The 23406-nt window shown below is 46.8% G+C and overlaps 1 protein-coding gene across 1 annotated transcript; it reads left to right on the top strand.

Moving 5' to 3' along the window:
* Positions 1-497: 497 nt before the first annotated feature.
* Positions 498-17562, top strand: LOC141243585 (ecto-ADP-ribosyltransferase 5-like). The gene is made up of 4 exons (XM_073668935.1): positions 498-554; positions 1802-2483; positions 8352-8384; positions 17468-17562. Exons 1-4 carry the CDS (start codon positions 498-500, stop codon positions 17560-17562), a joined length of 867 nt encoding a protein of 288 aa, XP_073525036.1.
* The last annotated feature ends 5844 nt before the right edge of the window (positions 17563-23406 follow it).

The following is a 23406-nucleotide window of genomic DNA, read 5'->3' as shown; positions in this document are numbered from 1 at the left end:
CGGTGTGGGTCAACAGCCGTGTCCGGGGTCTGACCTAGGAGTAGCACCTGGTCCCTCTGCTCGGTTCCTCCTTGGTGCACGGAGTCGACTGAGCCGCCGTGCGACCTTGGTCGGATCAGGTTGATACTTAGTTACGCCCCTCCAGGCACTCCCCGGTTCATGGTACAGTGGGATCACTAATCACGCACACGCCAGCCAGTCCGGGCGTGTGCATAACAGGCTGGATGTGTGGTCTGTGTTTCTCTCCCAGTAATATAGGCTGGATGTGAGGTCTGTGTGTCTCTCCCAGTACTATAGGCTTGATGTGAGGTCTGTGTTTCTCTCCCAGTAATATAGGCTGGATGTGAGATCCGTGTGTCTCTCCCAGTAATATAGGTTGGATGTGAGGTCTGTGTGTCTTTCCCAGAACTCACTGCATATTGACTAAATGAAGGCTAGAAGTTTTTAGGACAACATAAGCTGACACGGGACTTTCTGAATTCTCTTCACAGGTCAAGATGATCAGAGAATTTGCAGTGCTTGTGTGTGTTCTCCATCTCTTCCACTCTACACAGGTAACTATCCAGTGTGCATAAAAAATTGTGAGTTCTCAAGCAAAATATTCACTTTCACATCTGGTCTTGGGATCCAATGAAACACCAGGTTAAGATGGCCCACCAAAATAGTCAAGGATCCTATAGGGGTCTAGGCTCTGACACAGGAATGGCTCCCAAAGTTCCAGCAGAAGACAACCCCATTTTTAGGTGACACTGGAGCCATCATTCCCCAATAGGGTTTATTATTCCTTACGGGAAGATTCAGAAATAACCTATTAGATGTTATTGATGATATTCCAACAAGCAGGATCGTAGGTACGTCTAGAGGAAAGAAGGTTTAATCATGAACACGGAGGCAGATTCTTTATTGTAAGAGCAGTGAGACTATGGATCTCTCTGCCATATGATATTGTAGTGGTTGATTCACTATTAAAGTCCAAGAAGGTTCTGGATGACTTTCCTGATAAATATAATATTACAGGTTATAGGCACTAGCTTCTGTGATGGGCATTGATCCAGAGAACTAGTCTGATTGCTGTATGGAGTTTGGAGCTATTAGTGTCTGTCTCATGGGGATTTTACCTTCCTCTCAATCAACGTTAAGCCATAGGTTGAACTCGATGGACTTAAGTCTACCGTCAACCTTAAATCTATGAAACTATAAGATGATGGATGAACCCTTGTTTGATGCAGAGAGGACCCTCAGAATATTCTCCTAGGGCCCAAAGATCCCCAGTAGTGATGAGCGAGTATGTTCCGTTAACCCTTTCGGCGAGAATGCTCGGGTGCTCTCCAAGTATCTTCAGTGTGCTCGGGTGTTATGTTTTAGTCACTCTGTGCTCATGATTTGCAACTGTTTGACAGCTTTAATACATGTGAGGAATGCCTAAGAAACAGGCATTACTCACATGTATTAAAGCTGTCAAACAGTCGCAAATCATGCACACGGCAGTGACTAAAACATAACACTGGAGCACACCGAAGATACTGGGAAAACACCTGAGCATGCTCGTAAATCTCGAGTAACGAGCATGCTCGCTCATCACTAACCCCCAGTTCTAACACTGACAAGCACATACCCTTTTATTTCAGGTCCCTGACTGTTGCTCCATCGCACACCTCAATGGAAAAATTGGCTGTGTGGGTGATGCTATCAACTCGTTTGTGTGGGACTTTGGAAAGGACGTATTTTAGGACTGTCTAGTCTAAGTTAATGATGTAAATCTGCCCATTAGATGTCATATCCCAAGCATTTTCTCTTCCAGCGCTGCGGTCAGGTCCTGGACCTGAACATGATGCCCAATGCATTTGACGATCAATATATTTGTTGTGAAGACAAAATGGAGAGTGAAATGGCAAAAATTCTGGAAGAAGAAAGAAAGTACAACCAGTTTGATGAAATGTGGAAGAAAGCGACCAAAAACTGGAAGAGAGGCACATTAAATCTCCCGAGCTCCTTTAAGGATGAATACGGGGTGGCGGTGGTTTTGTACACGATGGAGTCCCCGTACCCCATCTACAAGCAGCTGAATGGTAACATCTCCATCGCTGGACGGTCCCGGGATTATTACATGCAACATTTCCACTTTAAAGCTCTTCACTTCTACCTGACCCGCGCGTTACAGGTGCTGAGCGGGGGCTGTGCCAGGGGTCTCACGGTCTTCAGGGGCAGTACGCAGAGTTACACCGTGTCTTCAGAGCTCCGATTCGGGCAGTTTGCATCTTCATCTAAGAAAAGATTTATAGCAGAATCGTTTGGTTCTTCATCATTCTTCACCATCACCACCTGCTTTGGTGTAGACATTGATGATCTATCAGCGTTTGAGGAACAGGAAGTCCTGATTCCGGTGGCAGAAACATTTAGTAACATAAAAAAAGATGGAAATTCTTATACTCTGGAAAGTTCGGGTGAACTGTGCAGCTACTTCAACTGTGCATACCTAGGAGGTGAGTGTGATATGAGTATTATTAGGTCACTGGTGTAATAAGGGGCTTCCCATAGGATAGGTCATCAATATCAGGACAGTGGGGGTCCGATGGCTGATATTATGACTTGCTCCCATTGACTTGAATGGTTCTGAACACGAATGAGCTACGATAGACAACACAACCGCCGGCAAACAGAGAAAAGGACAAAGCACGGATCTGGCATTGATGGACGACCCTGAGGACAGAGGACAGTCCCAGAAAAGCGTCCTAAGATTCTTCGTTCCGGCTTTAACCCCTTACCACCCCACAACCTCTATATCCATCATAGTGAAGTCTCAGGTATATGAAGCTCAAGATCTTTGTTACTTAGACGACAGCCACCTCTAACAGCAGTGAGAGGATCTGACTCTAATTGCTGCTGGAAAAACCCTTCCCAACATATGATGTAGTTTTACTTCCTATGTCGTCTCCCTGTCCATGTTGCAGGCTCAGGAGCTGAGCCCGCATATTTCATAATGGCTGTGTTATTTAGTCATCATCTGACATCTTCTCTAACAGCCACGGGTGAAGCCGAGCTCTGCCTAATGCTGTTAACCACTAAATGAACAGTGTTAGTCTGTGACAGCGGTATGTGTAGCTGGTGGCTATGGGGAGCACCATTCCATGCGCTCATTGGTGCCCATGAGACGCGATCATGTGGTGCCAATGGGTGGCCATGAGTGCTGTGATCTGTTGAATATCCCTACCCCTGATATAATGGTGTTTCTCTGGCTGGTTTCATAGGTCACATTGATTTTTTTCTATATACGGCAATACCGAAATATTGCAGAATATACTACATTTTTCGGATTATGAAATGCACTTTTCCCCCTTAAATTTGGTGGGGAAAATTGGGGTGCATCTTATAGTCCAAATGTACCTTACGGGGGGGTGGACAGCTGTGGTGGAGCAAAGTCCCAGGAGGCCGGGTGGCTGCTGCAGGAAGCTGGTGGCGGCAGGAGTGGGGCGATGCGGTGGGCCTCGGGCTGGGAGGAAGGTGTGTGCGGCGGTGCGGGTAACAGGCTTTACGAAAATGTTGGCGGAGTCCCCGTACTTCCTATTGTTTTCACTGCGGTGGAATTCAGGAAAATGGCCACCGGAGGCGGTGCATGTGCAGATTGAGATCTCGGCTCCCGACATCTGGTCTACACTTTGCCTCAGTCCCATCCTTTACTGTCTCAGGGTCCCCACTAATCCACAGCAGTACCTGTCCAGACTCCTGGCTCCGTACAGCTGAGTCCCCTTCTGTCCCAATTTTAGGGCACCAAGGAAGGTTTTAGGGTGTGCAAAACCCAATCTGCTGCTATCCAGGTTCCTTTCTTGCCATCACTGCTGCTCTTTTTCCTACAAACACTGCGGCTTCCTTACAACCACCGGCTGCCTCTGAATTCCCAGAGGCTATGATTTAATAACTAAGCCCCTCTCCTGTTCCAGGGCCTTCATCAAGCTTTTTATTTGGCTTCTCTGTCTCTCCTTTACATTCCTTTCTGAGGATGCCACAGGCTCAGCTTCTGGCCATCTGCAGCTGGTGTCAGCTATAACATATGGTTTTGAAACCTGATGGCATCAGTTGGGTCCGGACATGAGTTTTATCCCGGCTGTTCAGCTTCTTGGATGCTACAGACAATAACTACTGCAGCGCCTAAGTGGTTAAATGGTGGCACCCTAAAATGTTCTGGTTCTCAGAAGGCGAGGATCAAAAAAGGAAAAAAAAGCACAAAAACTGACTGCAATAGCAAGAAGGTAAAAGAAACATCCAGTAAAACAAAGCGTGTTTGATAAAAGTCTGCGGAGCCTTTCAGAAACCTAAGACATATCAGAAGATGGTTTTGATTTCATTCCCTTTATATTCTTCTGTCCCCATCCAGACTCCTCTGGGCCTCTTCATTGGCACTATATTAGGACCTTCTGAAACCAGTGACAATGAGTTTACGAAGAGCCTGATGGTATTTGTAGGTTTTTTTTTATTATTATTAGATAAAAATCAATAAAGAATTGATTGAACTTTTGAACTGATTTTTTTTTCTACCTTTTTGCCTTCGTTTTATACCAGATTCATTGTGCTGCATCTGGAGAAGTTCTCGAATTACTTTATGCGCACTTTGATTATGATCTAGCTGTTCTGCGTCCTCTCCAGAGGTTTAACCGTTTTTTACTTTTTTTTTTTTTGTAATGCAAATGTGTAATACAATTATCTGTGTATTTGTAGGAGAGAAGAGAAAAAAACCCTGTGTGCAATTCTGGTCATGGATATAATAATGAAGCGCTGATGGTGACAGGTGAGACATTTATTACAACCTGTCTTTACAACATAATATATTATCTACATGTCCTGCCCCGGGGAGTTTGGAGGAGGACATACGAGTTTGGAGGGAGGCAAGTCACACACAGGAACAGCAGACGTAAAACTGATCTTGAACTTGCAGCAGGAATAGGGTTAATAGCAGGGACGTATGCAATTGGGAACTTGTAACCGAAATGAGCCAGTTACTATTAATTTTATTCTGCAGACCTAGGGGAGGATTTACAGGTTGGAGCCAGGAAATAGAAGTTAAGACTCAAGAGATGTTGGAAAGATAATAAGTCAGTCGGCCGGAGCAGAGTCTTGAGGCAGATGAAGCTAACTTCTATAAATGCATGTGGAAGCAGACTTTTTTGAATACTCCGGCACATATTGATGCCTGAGCTGGCCTTAAAAGGCCTTGGGTGATGACCTCAGAGATGCTTGCCGTGTTACCGAAAATAAACCTGGGTGGAGTAGTAGAGAGGATGCCGCACATGCCAAAGCCCAGTACTAGAGCCATGACAGGTGATTAACATGGATGAGAATAGAGGAGTCCGGAGAAGGACAAAGGAGCATGAAGAGAAACATTAGAGTCTAGAGTTAGACAGAGACATCTTGAGAGGACAGATAGAGTGGGTATGAAAAGTATTCAGACCCCACCCTCACTATACAGTGGGTACGGAAAGTATTCAGACCCCTTTACATTTTTCACTCTTTGTTTCATTGCAGCCATTTGGTAAATTCTAAAAAGTTCATATTTTTTTCTCAGTAAAGTACACTCTGCACCCCATCTTCACTGAAAAAAAACAGAAATGTAGAAATTTTTGCAAATTTATTAAAAAAGAAAAACTGAAATCTCACATGGTCATAAGTATTCAGACCCTTTGCTCAGTATTGTGTAGAAGCCCCTTTTGAGCTAGTACAGCCATGAGTCTTCTTGGGAATGATACAAGTTTTTCACTGCTGGATATGGGGGTCTTCGGCGATTCTTCCTTGCGGATCCTCTCCAGTTCCGTCAGGTTGGATGGTGAACGTTGGTGGACGGCCATTTTCAGGTCTCTCCAGAGATGCTCACTTGGGTTTAGGTCAGGGCTCTGGCTGGGCCAGTCAAGAATGGTCACAGAGTTGTTCTGAAGCCACTCCTTTGTTATTTTAGCTGTGTGCTTAGGGTCATTGTCTTGTTGGAAGGTGAACCTTCGGCCAAGTCTGAGGTCCAGAGCACTCTGGAAGAGGTTTTCATCCAGGATATCTCTGTACTTGGCCGCATTCATGTTTCCTTCAACTGCAACCATTCGTCCTGTCCCTGCAGCTGAAAAACACCCCCATAGCATGATGCTGCCACCACCATGTTTCACTGTTGGGATTGTATTGGACAGGTGATCAGCAGTGCCTGGTTTTCTCCACACATACCGCTTAGAATTATCACCAAAAAGTTCTATCTTCGTCTCATCAGACCAGAAAATTTTATTTCTCGCAGTCTGGGAGTCCTTCATGTGTTTTTGAGCAAACTCAATGTGGGCTTTCATATATCTTGCACTGAGGAGAGGCTTCCGTCTGGCCACTCTGCCATAAAGGCCCGACTGGTGGAGGGCTGCAGTGAAAGTTGACTTTGTGGAACTTTCTCCCATCTCCCTACTGCATCTCTGGAGCTCAGCCACAGTGATCTTGGGGTTCTTCTTTACCTCTCTCACCAAGGCTCTTCTCCCACGATTGCTCAGTTTAGCTGGACGGACAGGTCTAGGAAGACTTCTAGTGGTCCCAAACTTCTTCCATTTAAGGATTATGGAGGCCACTGTGCTCTTAGGAGCCTTGAGTAATGCAGAAATTCTTTTGTAACCTTGCCCAGATCTGTGCCTTGCCACAATTCTGTCTCTGAGCTCCTTGGGCAGTTCCTTTGTGCTCATGATTCTTATTTGGTCTGACATGTACTGTGAGCTGTGAGGTCTTATATAGACTGGTGTGTGCCTTTCCAAATCAAGTCCTATCAGTTTAATGAAACACAGCTGGACTCCAATGAAGGAGTAGAACCATCTCAAGGAGGATCACAGGGAAATGGACAGCATGTGACTTAAATATGAGTTTCTGAGCAAAGGGTCTGAATACTTATGACCATGTGATATTTCAGTTTTTCTTTTTTAATAAATTTGCAAAAATTTCTACATTTCTGTTTTTTTTTAGTCCAGATGGGGTGCAGAGTGGACTTTAATGAGAAAAAAAATGAACTTTTTAGAATTTACCAAATGGCTGCAATGAAACAAAGAGGGAAAAATTTAAAGGGGTCTGAATACTTTCCGTACCCAGTGTAAGTCTTTGACAAGAACAGAGGTGTCTGAAGGAGGGTGGAGAGGAGTCTTTGTGGGTAACATTGGAGTCTAAAGTTGGACAGGAGAATGGGGTCTACAAGGGAGGATTCGAGGAATAGAAGAATCAGAGGGGAACAGAAGAGTCAAGAGCCAAGTGTGAAGAGAAGACAGGAATCAGGAAGTGTCTGGAGGAGACAGAGTTGAATAGAGAGAGGGACAGTGGAATCTATAGTCTAGAGCAGGACAGAGACATCTGGAGGGAGCAGAGGAATCTGGATGAGGACAGAGGAGTCTGTAATTGATAGAAGAATCTGGGTGGTGTTTTGAGGAAATTGAAGATTCTGGAGAGGACAGTGGAGATTGGAGAGCAGGAAAATGAAATCTAGAGAAGGGGCAAAGGAGTCTGGAGAATACTGGAGAGTGGAGGAGGACAGAGAGGTTTGTACTGGACAGAGGAAACTGGAGGGAAGTGTCTGGAGGCAATAAAGGAGTCTGCAGATAAGTGTTTAGCGAGAATACTTGAGACTGGAGGGGGGGAATTGGAGTCTAGAGGGAGGACAGAGGAGTCTGCAGGAGGAGGACAGAGAAGTCTGCAGGAGGAGGACAGAGAAGTCTGCAGGAGGAGGACAGAGGAGTCTGCAGGAGGAGGACAGAGGAGTCTGCAGGAGGAGGACAGAGGAGTCTGCAGGAGGTGGACAGAGAAGTCTGCAGGAGGAGGACAGAGAAGTCTGCAGGAGGAGGACAGAGGAGTCTGCAGGAGGAGGACAGAGAAGTCTGCAGGAGGAGGACAGAAAAGTCTGCAGGAGGAGGGCAGAGGAGTCTGCAGGAGGAGGACAGAGAAGTCTGCAGGAGGAGGACAGAGAAGTCTGCAGGAGGAGGACAGAGAAGTCTGCAGGAGGAGGACAGAGGAGTCTCCCGATAGGAGACACAATACAAATGTGCCTATTCTGAAATATTTTGGGACTCATCATCTCTTATTTTATTAGCCAATAACTGAAATGCATCCAGTAGATGGAAGAAAATCTCCCCCTTCGCTGGGGTCTATGAACATTTTGTTCTAAATCAAGTACAAAAAAGAATACAGACCGTAACATTTTGTGAACCAGAAATTATAATAATGTCGTGGCATAAAATATAAATTTTTGGAAAGTTATTGCTTCTCACATGGCAAAAAAAAAATACTTTTTTTTTTTTAACATTTCTTAGTTGAAATGTATTTAATCAAAATATTTCTTCTGAAAATTCTTTCTGGTTTTCTAGGAGAAAGAATGAAGAATCCTTTGTGCACTTCTGGTAAGTTGTTAGCTTTTGAACTAATAGAACAAGAGGTTCTCCAAATTCTGGACAAAATCCCACTTTAACTGACTACTGCAGTCTCAGGATTATTCACCCCTTCATGGCCAGTGTCTTTAGTGCTTAGTAGAGCCCATCTAACTGTTACAACCGGCAGATAATCTGGCTGTCACCTGTCTGTTATGACTTCCTGCTTCTCTGGCTGTTATAACCTGCTGCACCTTTAGCTGTTACGACCTGTTGCAGATGTGATGCATAGACATCAACTTCTGACAGAGTTAAAGAGGAATCTTAACCCAGTCCTCATGCCCAATGGCCTCCTGGTCACTAATATTGGATGACAATAGATGAAATCACTGCATAGAAGAATACAGAAGGATACAGCCGCACTGAATGTTCCTAGAGTACATTTAGTAGAAAGGTCATATAGGCAGGACCGGCTCCAGGTTTTCATGGGCCCCGGGGGAAAGAGTCTCAGTCATACCACGATTCATGATGCACAGATACCGCAGAGAAATATAGATATAGTACAATCCAAAGATGTCACTTCTTACATTACATGAGCGATATCTATTGTAAATTCTACAACCGCTCCGAAACCGGCGAATCCTCACAGCGCACAGTGCAAACCGGACAGTATAGTCCTCCATACAGTATAATGGCCCCACACAGTCCTCCATACAGTATAATGGCCCCACACAGTCCTCCATACAGTATAATGGGCCCCACATAGTCCTCCATACAGTATAAGGGGCCCCCCACATAGTCCTCCATACAGTAAAATGGCCCCATACAGTCCTCCATACAGTATAATGGCCCCACATAGTCCTCCATGCAGTATAATGGGCCCCACATAGTCCTCCATACAGTATAATGGGCCCCACATAGTCCTCCATACAGTATAATGGGCCCCACATAGTTCTCCATACAGTATAATAGGCCCCACATAGTCCTCCATACAGTATAATGGGCCCCACATAGTCCTCCATACAGTATAATGGCCCCACATAGTCCTCCATACAGTATAATGGCCCCACATAGTCCTCCATACAGTATAATGGCTCCACATAGTCCTCCATACAGTATAATGGGCCCCACATAGTCCTCCATACAGAATAATGGACCCACATAGTCCTCCATACAGTATAATGGGCCCCACATAGTCCTCCATAGAGAATAATGGCCCCACATAGTCCTCCATACAGAATATTGACCCCACATAGTCCTCCATACAGTATAATGGGCCCCACATAGTCCTCCATACAGTATAATGGGCCCCACATAGTCCTCCATACAGTATAATGGCCCCACATAGTCCTCCATACAGTATAAGGGGCCCCCCACATAGTCCTCCATACAGTAAAATGGCCCCATACAGTCCTCCATACAGTATAATGGCCCCACATAGTCCTCCATGCAGTATAATGGGCCCCACATAGTCCTCCATACAGTATAATGGGCCCCACATAGTCCTCCATACAGTATAATGGGCCCCACATAGTTCTCCATACAGTATAATAGGCCCCACATAGTCCTCCATACAGTATAATGGGCCCCACATAGTCCTCCATACAGTATAATGGCCCCACATAGTCCTCCATACAGTATAATGGCCCCACATAGTCCTCCATACAGTATAATGGCTCCACATAGTCCTCCATACAGTATAATGGGCCCCACATAGTCCTCCATACAGAATAATGGACCCACATAGTCCTCCATACAGTATAATGGGCCCCACATAGTCCTCCATAGAGAATAATGGCCCCACATAGTCCTCCATACAGAATATTGGCCCCACATAGTCCTCCATACAGTATAATGGGCCCCACATAGTCCTCCATACAGTATAATGGGCCCCACATAGTCCTCCATACAGTATAATGGGCCCCACATAGTCCTCCATACAGTATAATGGCCCCACATAGTCCTCCATACAGTATAATGGCCCCACGTAGTCCTCCATACAGTATAATGGGCCCCACATAGTCCTCCATACAGTATAATGGGCCCCACATAGTCCTCCATACAGTATAATGGGCCCCACATAGTCCTCCATACAGTATAATGGGCCCCACATAGTTCTCCATACAGTATCATAGGCCCCACATAGTCCACCATACAGTATAATGGTCCCACATAGTCCTCCCCATACAGTATAATGGCCCCACATAGTCCTCCATACAGTATAATGGCCCCACATAGTCCTCCATACAGTATAATGGGCCCCACATAGTCCTCCATACAGTATAATGCAAGAGCAGAGCAGAGAGAGACCGCCTGGAGTGGTGAGCAAAGGCAGGGCAGAGTGAGACCGCCTGGAGAGGTGAGCAAAGGCAGAGCAGAGCGAGGCCGCCTGGAGCGGTGAGCAAAGGCAGAGCAGAGCGAGACCGCCTGGAGCAGTGAGCAAAGGCAGAGCAGAGCGAGGCCGCCTTGAGCGGCGAGCAAAGGCCGAGCAGAGCGAGAACCGCCGGAGCAGTGAGCAAGGCAGAGCAGGCAGGAACCGCCGGAGCGGTGAGCAAGGCAGAGCAGAGAGAAACCGCCAGAGCAGTGAGCAAGGCAGAGCGGGCAGAAACCGCCAGAGCGGTGAGCAAGGCACAGCAGGCAAGAAACCATCGGAGCGGTGAGCAAGGCAGAGCGGGCAGAAACCGCCGGAGCAGTGAGCAAGGCAGAGCAGGCAAGAACCGCCGGAGCGGTGAGCAAGGCAGAGCAGGCAAGAACCGCCGGAGCGGTGAGCAAGGCAGAGCAGGCAAGAACCGCCGGAGCGGTGAGCAAGGCAGAGCAGAGGGGACAGGGCTCTGTTCACACGGAACAGAGTGGAAAGGAAAAGCAGAACCAGATACACACAAGATACTTGCAATGAAGTAGCGAGTGGACTCTAAACTCACAAATGGAAGTACAGCGAAAACGAGTAGGAGTTAGGTGCAGGTTCAGACTCTGCAGAAAAAGGGAAGGTAAGGACATAGAGAAAAACAGGAAACAGGCTAGGAGAGTGTTCAGACAGGAACTAAGTGTTCAGACAAGAACTGACACTGCAGCGAGATACAGGAGCGAGTCTGGGTATGCGGCCCCCAGAGGGCGGGACGAACTGGCTAGAAGCGTGTTCAGACTGGCCTGGAAATACAACCTCCAGGAAGGCGGACAGACAGGCAAGAAACACAGATAATGGATCTAGGTATGCGGCCCCTAGAAGGCGGGACGAACAGGCTAGGAGCGTGTTCAGACAGGCCTGGAAATACAGCCTCCAGGAAGGCAGACAGGCAGGAGAAACAGAACAGGACCTGGCACATTCAGAGTCAAGGAGCACACTGAATGATAAAGTTGCTCAGGCATCAGCTTCCAGGTGAAGCTGGCTTAAATATCCAGTGACTGACAGCAATAGGCTGAGGACGCATTAGGGGTGTGCCCACAGCAGCTACAATAAACAGGAAGTGACCGGGCCGCCGCCCTAAGCAGCCAGAACAGAGGCAAGCAGACAGCATGGAAAGAAGCCAGGCTAGCAGACTGGACTGATGATCAAGTTTGCGATCTTGCATAGTGGGAGATGGTGCCCTATGCAAGAACGCCGCCAGGTATGTTACACAGCCCTTGTGCATTTTCATAAGAGTCAGCCTGTCAGCATTTTCAGTTGACAGGCGGATGCGCTTATCAGTTATAATTCCACCAGCGGCACTAAAAACCCGCTCTGATAAAACGCTAGTGGCAGGGCAGGCCAGGACCTCCAAGGCATAGAGAGACAGTTCATTCCACGTGTCCAGCTTGGATACCCAATAATTATAAGGCACAGCGGAATCACGGAGGATGTTGGTACAGTCGGCAAGGTACTCCCTCAGCATCATCCCAAACTTTGCACTCCTTGTGAGAGTACCCCGCACCTCAGGGCCTGTGCGATGGGAGGGTCTGAGAAAACTCTCCCAGAACTTTGACAGTGTTCCCCTGCCTCTGCTGGATTGGAGTTGTGTCTCTCTCGCCTGTACTTCTTGGTTGTCCAACGAAATGTGCCCTCTGCCGCCAGCGTTTTCAGATGGGAATTTTTTTAATAGTTCCGCAACAAGGGCCTTCTGGTACTGCCCCATTTTTGTAGACCTGTCCGCCTCAGGAATAAGAGATATAAAGTTCTCCTTGTAGCGGGGGTCTAGAAGTGTCACTAACCAGTAAAGACTGTCACCCAAAATTTTGAGAACGCGAGGGTCATGGGAAAGGCAGCGTAACATAAACTCAGCCATGCGTGCCAGACTACTAACAGGCAAGACTTCCGTGTCCTCACCAAGAGGATGACTGACCATGCTCTCCTCCTCCTCCTCCTCTCTGTCCTCAGGCCATCCACGCTGAACAGACGGTATGACGGCTGTGCAGGTAGTACCTTCTATAGTGCACGAAACTAGCTCCTTTCCTTCCTCCTCCTCCTCCTCTTCCTCATTGTCACCCAATCCACGTTGGGATGAGATGAGGCTTGGCTGTGTGTAATCACCCTGTATGGTTCCTTGTTCCATCTCATCGTGCTTCGCCTGCAATGCATCCTCTTTGATTGTGAGCAGAGAGCGTTTCAGAAGACAGAGAAGTGGGATGGTGACGCTAATTATGGCATCATCACTGCTCACCATCTTGGTGGAGTCCTCAAAGTTTTGGAGGATGGTACATATGTCTGACATCCATGTCCACTCCTGAGGTCTTATGTGTGGAGTCTGAACTGAATACCGACGGCTTTGTTGATGCTGGTACTCAACAACTGCCCTCTTCTGCTCACAAATCCTTCCCAACATCTGCAGTGTAGAGTTCCAACGCGTGGGGACATCACATACCAGTCTGTGAGCCAGAAGCTGCAAATGCTGCTGAAATATGGCAAGGGCGGCGGAAGCTGTATCTGACTTTCTAAAATGGGTACACAGGTGGTGTACTTTAACAAGCAGATCCGGCAGCTCCGGGTAGGATTTGAGAAACCGCTGAACCATGAGGTTAAGCACATGGGCCAGGCATGGTACGTGTGTGAGCTCGCCTCGCCTCAGAGCCGCCACCAGGTTCCGGCCATTGTCACACACGACCATGCCTGGCTGTAGGTTCAGCGGTGTGAGCCACAGATAGGCCTGTTGCCGCTTTGCCGAGGCAGTGCTGCAGTGCTTCCAGCTTGTGACTGATGTGGTCATTTCGGAGATGGAGGTTGAAGAGGAGGAGGAGGCTGAGGTGCAGGAGCTGTAGACCGTGGGGGCAACCCTGATTGACCTAGGGCCCGCAATCCTTGGCGTCGGGGGGACGTATTCCGTCCCAAGGTCCGACTGGGTCCCGGCTTCCACTATGTTAACACTGTGTGCCATGCGCTCATATGAATGCAGAAATGTTTGTAATGGCCCCTTTTGGGTCATTACTCATTACAGATACACTGCCAATTTTGCACGTTTTCCCACCTACACAGAATGGAGAGGTCTGTAAATTGTATCACAGGTCACTTCACCTGTGAGAGACAGAATCTAAAAATAATCCAGAAAATCCCATTGTATGATTTTTACATAATTAATTTGCATTTTATTGCATGAAATAAGTATTTGATACAATAGAAAAACAGAACTTAATATTTGGTGCAGAAACCTTTGTTTGCAATTACAGAGGTCAGACGTTTCCTGTAGCTCTTGACCCAGTTTGCACACACTGCAGCAGGGATTTTGGCCCCCTCCTTCCTACAGATCTTCTCCAGATCTTTCAGGTTTCGGGGCTGTCGCTGGGCAACATTGAGTTTCAGCTTCCTCCAAAGATTTTCTATTGGGTTCATGTCTGGAGACTGGTTAGGTCACTCCAGGACCTTGAAATGCTTCTTATAGAGCCACTCTTTAGTTACCCTGGCTTTGTGTTCCGGGTGATTGTTATGCTGGAAGACCCAGCCACTACCCAACTTCCATGCCCTTACTGAGGAAAGGAGGTAATTGGCCAAAATCTAGCGATACATGATCCCATCCATCCTCCTTTCAATACGGTACTGTTTCCACCACCATGCTTCAAGGTTGGGACAGTGTTCTTGGGGTTGTACGCATCCTTCTTCTTCCTCCAAACACGGAGAGTGGAGTTTATAACAATAAGTTCTATTTTGGTCTCATCTGGCCATATGATCTTCTCCCATTCCTCCTCTGGCTCATCCAGATTGTCATTGGCGAACTTCAAATGGCCCTGGACATGTGCTGGCGTGAGCAGGGGGACCTTGTGTGCCCTGCAGGATTTTAATCCATGACGGCATAGTGTGTTACTAACATAGTTACTACATAGTGTGTTACCAGCTCTCTTCAGGTCATTGACCAGGTCCTCCCGTGTAGTTCTGGGCTGATTCCTGACCTTTCTCAGAATCATCCTTACCCCACGAGGCGAGATCTTGCATAGAGCCCCAGCCTGAGGAAGATTGACAGCCGTCTTGTGTTTCTTTCATTTTCTAATAATTGCGCAAGCAGTTGTTGCCTCTCACCAAGCTGTTTGCCTATTGTCCTGTAGCTCATCCCAGCCTTGTGCAGGTCTACAATTTTGTCCCTGGTGTCCTTAGACAGCTCTTTGGTCTTGGCCATGCTGGAGAGGTTGGAGTGTGATTGAGTGTGTGGACAGGTGCCTTTTATACAGGTAACAAGTTCAAACAGGTGCAATTAATACAGGTAATGAGTGCAGAGTAGAAGGGCTTCTTAAAGAAACACTAACAGGTCTGTGAGAGGCAGAATTCTTGCTGGTTGATCGGTGATCAAATACTTATTTCATTCAATAAAATGCTAATTAATTATGTAAAAATCCTACAATGTTATTTTATGGATTTTTTTTTAAATTCTGTCTCTCACATGTGAAATGTACCTACGATAAAAATTACAGACCTCTCCATTTTTTGTGGGTGGGAAAATTTGCAAAATCGGCAGTGTATCAAATTCTTATTTTCCCCACTGTATAAACCCTCGAAAGAAAGATTACCAAACAGAGGGTGACCTTTTCTGGGCACGTGATGAGAGCAAATTCACTAGAAAAGGAGATACTACTTTTAATGGTCAGTGGTAAAAGGAAACAGGCGACTAAAGACCCAATGACTGGACACTATCAAGAATAACATGGAGATGAACATTAAGCACATGATTAAAGCCTTGGAAAACTGGGAATCAGGAGAGAAACGGTCTACAAAGTATCTTAGGGTCGGACATGACTGAACGGATAGAATCAGATCAGAATGGATGTTTGTATACACGCTCAGTGACGTGGGTTACCAGCGCCCCGGAAAGAAAAGTATTTTGTGCCCCAGAACTGTAGAATAGATTGTTATAAATGTTTAGAAATGTTATGCCAATTTGTATATAAAGTTACTCAACTTTCACCACTGTCTCAGAATTGGTCAGATTGACCAATTAAGATGAATGTCGAGGACGACATTCAAAAAGGAGGGACGAGTGTGACATGCAGAAGTAGTGCTGTTGCTTCAAAAGCATCCAGCAACTGTTACAAATAACACAAGCACAGGAGACAGGAAGTGTTGTGCTCCAGAAGCATCCAGCAACTAGAGGCGTTAACACAGTCACAGGAGACAGGGAGTGTTTTAGCAGTGCACCAGGTGGATTGTGGGAAACTTATTATTGTAGTCTGGCTGAAGCCAAAGAGAGAGGTGGTGTGTTATCTGTATCTGACAGAAGGCAAGGGAACAGGATTCAGATCAGGACAGAAACTAAACACAGGTCAGATAAACTTCCTGAACTAACAGTGCAGAGTATTATCAGGCAGGAAGATAAGGACTGGAAGGAATACCCCCCCCCTCCATCTGAATGCAGGATAAAGAATGCTGTGTACTATTGTGTCCTTGTGAAGGAAAAACCTGTGGATGTGTATGCATAGAAGTGTGCTGCTAAGAGATCTAATCTATGCTGAATTATGCTACTGAAGAGACTGTAATACTGTGCCTTGTGAAGAAATTACTGTGTTGTTACTGGAGCTGCTCAAGACTGTGAAGACTGTACTGTAATGAACATTGTTGTTGTAATATCCCTGGATTGCACTGGTCGTGCTTCAGATTAAATTCCACTGTTAAACTGTTGAAAAAGACTCTTGTCAGATGTGTCTGGTCAGCAATTGAATCTATCGTGTGCCTGTGAGAAGCTGCAGCCTATGTTCGCCCTGAGTAACGGTTCCCCCAGCATTCCAAAGAATTCATGAAACCCGTCTCGCCCTATCTGAACTTAGCAGCGTGTGTGTAACATTAGTGGTCTCTGTCTCTCCTGCGGAGAGTAGGTGAGCAGTGGGAGAGCAATATATAGCCTTTGCCACCTCAGTTACTGCCTATGCAGAGCACATCGGACAAGATGAGTTTGTAGAGATGAGTGAATTTATTTGAGAATTAAATTCTCAAATTTTACAAAAACTTCAGATATCCTGAATGTGCTCATGCACACGACCGTTAAATATATTGTTTTGACAGATAGTACGCATCACTATGTTATTCTATGGGGCTGTGCACGTCTGATTTTGTTCTTTGGACCGAGCTGATCCAAGGAAAAAAATCGCAGCATACACAATTCACCCCCAAGATGGCACTCACCCATTCAATTCTATGTGTCAGTGGAAAAAATCGGACTGCACTCGGATTACATCCGATTGCAGTCCAATTTTCATGGGCTGAATACAGTGGAGGTGAATAATCTTTTTTTTTTTTTCCACCTCCTAGAAATTTGGACAAAATTGGCATAATCAGATAACTTGTGCAACCCTAACCTTAGTTTGTCATTGTTTGCTGCGCTCTGCATAGGCAGCGACTGAAATATCAAATCTGACTTCATGATACTGAGAGAATTGTTATCTCAGTTACTGCCTATGCAGAGCGCAGCAGCCATTGATGAGCTCATTCTGACTGTTTTGCTCTGCATAGGAACATGTGGCACTGACCAAGATGTCAATGCAGCCTGACTATGTTAATCATCTAGTTCCTTCTTCGCGGGGTGGGCAACAATAGTGGGAGGACATTTTGCACCCTGATAGAATTAGTTGCCCCTATATCCCCCCACACGTTACACCACTGTATATACTGTATATGCTTGTATACACAGATGTCAATCTTAGTCTATTGATCTTTTATATTCTTTCTCCAGGAACATTTCTGGACTCCGACTCCGGCCCTCGGCTCTTCCTCTCCGGACTCATCCTCAGTATTTTGATTGCTCTGCTGACAGAAGATGACGCCTGAGCCCCGACGCGCGCCGGAATATTCTACAACTGGAAGATGAAACCCTTTATACTCACAGATTTTAACTCCTTCCTGCCACGGCCATTTTTGCTTGTTTGCTATTCCCTCCCCCTAGGAGCCTTAGATTTTTTATTCCTCCGTCGACGTCGCCATGTGAGGGCACGTTTTTAGCGAGACGAGTAGTAGTTGTTAATGACACCATTCACTTTACCAGATAATCTACTGAAAAACTGCAAAAAAAAACTCCTTTGTTAGGTGTAATGGAAAAAAAACCCCTGACATCACATGATAAGTTTATTCCACAGGTCGGTCTGATCGTGGCGGTAGAAACATTATGTCGCTTCTTTATGTTTTGCTACTTTTATAAAAACACAAAATAATCATCATCATGTTGTTGTCACGTTCTGAGACGCACTTGTAACTGTTTTCTATTTTTCGGAGCTGTGTGAGTTTTTTTCTGTGAGATTGTGGAGTTCCTAAAGGGAACTGTTTTGTATATTTGTCTTTTTGAGCTTTTTTTATCCATTTTTTTGGGGGGTAAAGTGATAAAAAAGAAAAATAAGATTTTGATTCTGTGATTCTGATGTTATTAGTTTTTCTATTGTTTTTTTTGTGTGGTTATCTTATGCTATAACATTTTTTGAGAACAATTATCTATATTTTTTTTAATCCTCCCATAGGGAACTGCAGGACTTCTGCATTGCAGAGCATTGTCACTTTGCTGATTTCCTATTAAGCCCTGTCTGTGGCAGGTCCTACTGGGAGAACATCCATGGGGAGACAGACTCAGCCTCCCTTGGTCCTGTGCTGCATTTCCTCCCCTGCTCTAGTGATTGACTACAGCCTGCAGCAGTGTCATCACACTACACCCCTACAGCCAATCACAGGCCCAGCAGCACTGCTAATCTAAACAGCACAAGCTGCTGAGTACAGCGATTGGCTGCAGCGCTTTTGACATTACAGCCTGTTGTCCTATCTTCTATGTGCAATATATTATAGATAGATATAAATTTGTTTTACATTTAGGAATTTGCTAAACCTTGTTATTTTGAACAATATGCTGTTCGCTTTGCATGAAACCCATGAAGTGACCAGCACCATTTCACCCACTGCAGAAGGATCCTATGACCTGGGTCACAACCGAGCAGACTTCCATATAAAACTTTGTAGCACATAGCTAATCAATAGGAACTAACATAGCCAGAATAAAAGCAGAAGCAGAGAGTCACTGCAACTAAGAGGCAGGACTAGGGAGAGTCACTGCAACTGTGAGGAAGGACTAGGGAGAGAGTCATTGTATGTGTGCAGAAGGGCCAGGGAGAGTCACTGTGACTATGAGGCAGGACTAGGGAGAGTCATTACGACTTGAAGCCAGACCAGGGAGAGTCACTGTGTCTGTGAATCAGGACTAGGGAGAGTCACTGTGACTATGAGACAGGACTAGGGAGAGTCACTACGACTATGAAGCAGGACCAGGGAGAGTCACTGAAACTATGAGGCAGGACTAGGGAGAATCACTGCAATTATGAGGTAGGACCAGAGAGTCATTGTATCTGTGAAGAAGGACCAGGGAGAGTCACTGCGATTATGAGGCAGGACTAGGGAGAGTCACTGCAACTATAAGGCAGGACTAGGGAGAATTACTGCGACTATGATGCAAGACTAGGAAAAGTCTCTGTGTCTGTGAAGCAGGACTAGGGAGAGTCACTGCGACTATGAGGAAGGATTAGGGAGAGTCACTGAAACTATGAGGCAGGACCAGAGAGAGTTATTGTAGCTGCAAAGAAGGACCAGAGAGTCAGTGCAACTATGAAGCAGGACTAGGAAGAGTTACTGCGACTATGAGGCAGGACTAGGGAAAGTCTCTGTGTCTGAGAAGAAGGACTAGGGAGAGTCACTGCAACTATGAGGCAGGATTAGGGAGAGTCACTGCAACTATGAGGCAGGACCAGAGAGAGTGATTGTATCTGCAAAGTCTCTGTGTCTGAGAAGAAGGACTAGGGAGAGTCACTGCAACTATGAGGCAGGATTAGGGAGAGTCACTGTAACTATGAAGCAGGACCAAGGAGAGTTACTGCGACTTTGAGGCAGGGCTAGGTAGAGTCACTGCGACTATGAGGCCGGACTAGGGAGAGTCATTGTGACTATAAGGCAGGACTAGGAAGAGTCACTGCGACTATGAGGCAGGACTAGGGTGAAGCTCTGTGTCTGTGAAGCAGGACTTGGGAGAGTCACTGGGACTATGAGGCAGGAGTAGGGAGAGTCACTGAAAGTATGAGGCAGGACTATGGAGAGTCACTGTGTCTGTGAAGCAGGACTAATGAGAGCCACTGTGTCTATGAAGCACGAACAGGGAAAGTCACTGTGTCTGTGAAGCAGGACAAGGGAGAGTCACTGCTACTATAAGGCAGGACTAGGGAGAGGCACTGAGACTATGAGGCAGGAGTAGGGAGCGTCACTGCGACTATGAGGCAGGACTTAGGAGCGTCACTGTGTCTGTGAAGCAGGAGTAAGGAGAGTCATTGTGTCTGTGAAGCAGGACTAGGGAGAGTCACTGTGACTATGAGGCAGGACTAGGGAGAGTCACTGCGACTATGAGGCAGGACTATGGAGAGTCATTGTGTCTGTGATGCAGAACTGATAGTCACTGCGACTATGAGGCTGGACTATGGAGAGTCACTGTGACTATGAGGCAGGACCAAGGAGAGTCAATGTGTCTATTAAGCAGGATTAGGGAGAGTCACTGCTACTATAATGCAGGACTAGGGAGAGGCTTTTTTGTCTGTGAAGCAGGACTAGGGAGAGTCACTGTGACTATGAGGCAGGACTATGGATATTCATTGTGGCTGTGAAGCAGGACTAAAGAGAGTCACTGCAACTATACGGCAGGACTAGGGAGAGTCACTACGACTATGTGGCAGGATTAGGGAGAGGCTCTGTGACTGTGAAGCAAGACTAGAGAGAATCACTGCAAATATGAGGCAGGACTAGGAAGAGTCACTGCGACTATGAGGCAGGACCAGGGAGAGTCACTGTGTCTGTGAAGCAGGACTAGGGAGCGTCACTGCAACTAAGAGGCAGGACTAAGGAGCGTCACTTTGTCTGTGAAGCAGTACTAAGGAGAGTTACTGTGCCTGTGAAGCAGGACTAGGGAGAGCCACTGTGACTATGAGGCGGGACTAGGGAGAGGCTCTGTGTCTGTGAAGCAGGACTAGGGAAAGTCACTGTGATAATGAGACAAGAGTAGGGAGAGTCACTGCAAGTATGAGGCAGGACTAGGGAGAGTCATTGTGTATGTGAAGCAGGACTAAGGAGACTCACTGCAACTATGACGCAGGAATAGGGAGAGTTATTGAGACTATGAGGAAGGACCAGGGAGTCACTGTGTCTGTGAAGTAGGACTAGGGAGAGTCATTGCCACTATGAGGCAGGACTAAGGAGAGTCACTGTGTCTGTGAAGCATGACTAGGGAGAGTCACTGTGTCTGTAAAGGAGGACTAGGGAGAGTCACTGTGTCTGTGAAGGAGGACTAGGGAGAGTAAGTTCAACTATGAGGCAAGACTAGGGAGAGGCACTGCGACTATGAGGCAGGACTAGGGAGAGTCAATGTGCCTGTGAAGCAGGACTAGGAAGAATCACTGTGACTATAAGGCAGGAGTAGCAAGAGTCACTGCAAGTATGAGGCAGGACTAGGGAGAGTCACTGCGACTATGAGGCAGGACTATGGAGAGTCATGGTGTCTGTGAAGCAGGACTAAAGAAAGTCACTGCAACTATAAGGCAGGACTAGGAAGAGTCACTGCGTCTATGTGGCAGGATTAAGGAGAGGCTCTATGACTGTGAAGCAGGACTAGGGAGAGTCACTGCGACTATGAGGGAGGACTAAGGAGCGCCACTGTGTCTGTGAAGCAGGACTAAGGAGAGTCACTGTGTCTGTGAAGCAGGACTAGGGGGAGTCACTGTGACTATGAGGCAGAACTAGGGAGAGTTACCGCCACTATGAGGCAGGACTAAGGGGAGTCACTGCAACTATGAGGCAGGATCAGGGAGAGTCACTGTGTCTGTGAAGCTGGACTAGGGAGAGTCACTGCGACTGAGGCAGGCGTAGGGAGAGTCATTGCGACTATGAGGCAGGACTATAGAGAGTCATTTTATCTGTGAAAAAGGACTAGAGAGAGTCACTGCGACTATGAGACAGGACTAGGGAGAGTCATTGTGACTATGAGGCAGGACTAGGGAGAGTCACTGTGTCTGTGAATCAGGACTAGGGAGAGTCACTGCGAATATAAGTCAGGACTATGGAGAGACATTATGTCTGTGAAGCAGGACTAGGGGGAGTCACTGCGACTATGAGGCAGGACTAGGGAGGGTCACTGCAACTAAGAGGCAGAACTAGAGAGCATCATTTTATCCGTGAAAAAGGACCAGAGAGAGTCATTGCGACTATGAGGCAGGACTAGGGAGGGTCACTGCAACTAAGAGGCAGAACCAGAGAGAGTCACTGTGTCTGTGAAGCAGGAGTAGGGAGAGTCACTGCGACTATGAGGCAGGACTATGCATAGTCGCTGTGTCTATGAAGCAGGACTAGGGAGAGCCACTGCGACTATGGGGCAGGACTAAGGAAAGCCACTGGGTCTGTGAAGCATGACAAGGGAGAGTCTCTGTGTCTGTGAAGCAGGACTAAGAGGAGTCATTGCAACTATGAAGCAGGACTAGGGAGAGTCACTGAGACTATGAGGCAGGACTAGGGAGAGTCACTGAGAGTATGAGGCAGGACTAGGGAGAGTCACTTTGACTATGAGGCAGGACTAGAGAAAGTCATTGCAACTATGAAGCAGGGCCAGGGAGAGTCACTGTGTCTGTCAAGCACGACTACTGAGAGTCACTGTGTGTAAAGCAGGACTAGGGAGAGTCACTGCGAATATGAGGCAGGACTAGGGAGCGTCATTGCAACTATGAGGCATGACCGGGGAGAGTCACTGTGTATGTGAAGTAGGACTACAGAGAGTCTCTGCAACTATGAAGCAGGACTAGGGAGAGTCACTGTGACTATAAGGTAGGATTAGGGAGAGTCACTGCAATTATCAGGCAAGACTAGGGAGAGTCACGGCAACTATAATGCAGGATTAGGAAGAGTCACTGCAACCATGAGGCAGGACTAGGAAGAGTCTCTGTGTCTGAAGCAGGAGTAAGGAGAGTCAATGTGACTATGAGGCAGGACTAGGGAGAGTCACTGTGACTATAAGGTAGGATTAGGGAGAGTCACTGCAATTATCAGGCAAGACTAGGGAGAGTCAAGACAACTATAATGCAGGATTAGGAAGAGTCAGTGCAACCATGAGGCAGGACTAGGGAGAGTCTCTGTTTCTGAAGCAGGAGTAAGGAGAGTCAATGCGACTATGAGGCAGGAATAGGGAGAGTCACTGTGACTATAAGGTAGGATTAGGGAGAGTCACTGCAATTATCTGGCAAGACTAGGGAGAGTCACTGCTACTATAATGCATGATTAGGGAGAGTCACTGCAACTATGAGGCAGGACTAGGGAGAGTCTCTGTGTCTGAAGCAGGAGTAAGGAGAGTCAATGTGACTATGAGGCAGGACTAGGGATAGTCACTGCGACTATGAGGCAGGACAAAGGAGAGTCACTGTGTCTGCGAAATAGGACTAGGGAGAGTCACTGCGACTATGAGGCAGGACTAGTGGGACTGACCGCGACTATGAGGCATGACCAGGGAGAGTTAGTGTGTCTGTGAAGCAGGACTAGGGAGAGTTCCTGCGACTATGAAGCAGGACTAGGGAGAGTCACTGCAATTATCAGGCAAGACTAGGGAAAGTCACTGAAACT

This window comes from Phyllobates terribilis, unplaced genomic scaffold (assembly GCF_046119375.1).
Source record: "Phyllobates terribilis strain yellow unplaced genomic scaffold, ASM4611937v1 Scaffold_2__4_contigs__length_985480577, whole genome shotgun sequence".
Classification (NCBI taxonomy): Eukaryota; Metazoa; Chordata; class Amphibia; order Anura; family Dendrobatidae; genus Phyllobates; species Phyllobates terribilis.
The sequence above is the reverse complement of the archived record's forward strand: the minus strand, read 5'-3'. Positions and strand labels throughout refer to the sequence as shown.

Excerpts from the sequence above, each read along its gene's own strand:
- LOC141243585 (XM_073668935.1), top strand. The coding sequence starts at position 498 with ATGATCAGAGAATTTGCAGTGCTTGTGTGTGTTCTCCATCTCTTCCAC. Across the intron at positions 2,484-8,351 it reads CAACTGTGCATACCTAGGAG|GAGAAAGAATGAAGAATCCT; the intron begins GTGAGTGTGATA and ends CTGGTTTTCTAG. Across the intron at positions 8,385-17,467 it reads GAATCCTTTGTGCACTTCTG|GAACATTTCTGGACTCCGAC; the intron begins GTAAGTTGTTAG and ends TTCTTTCTCCAG.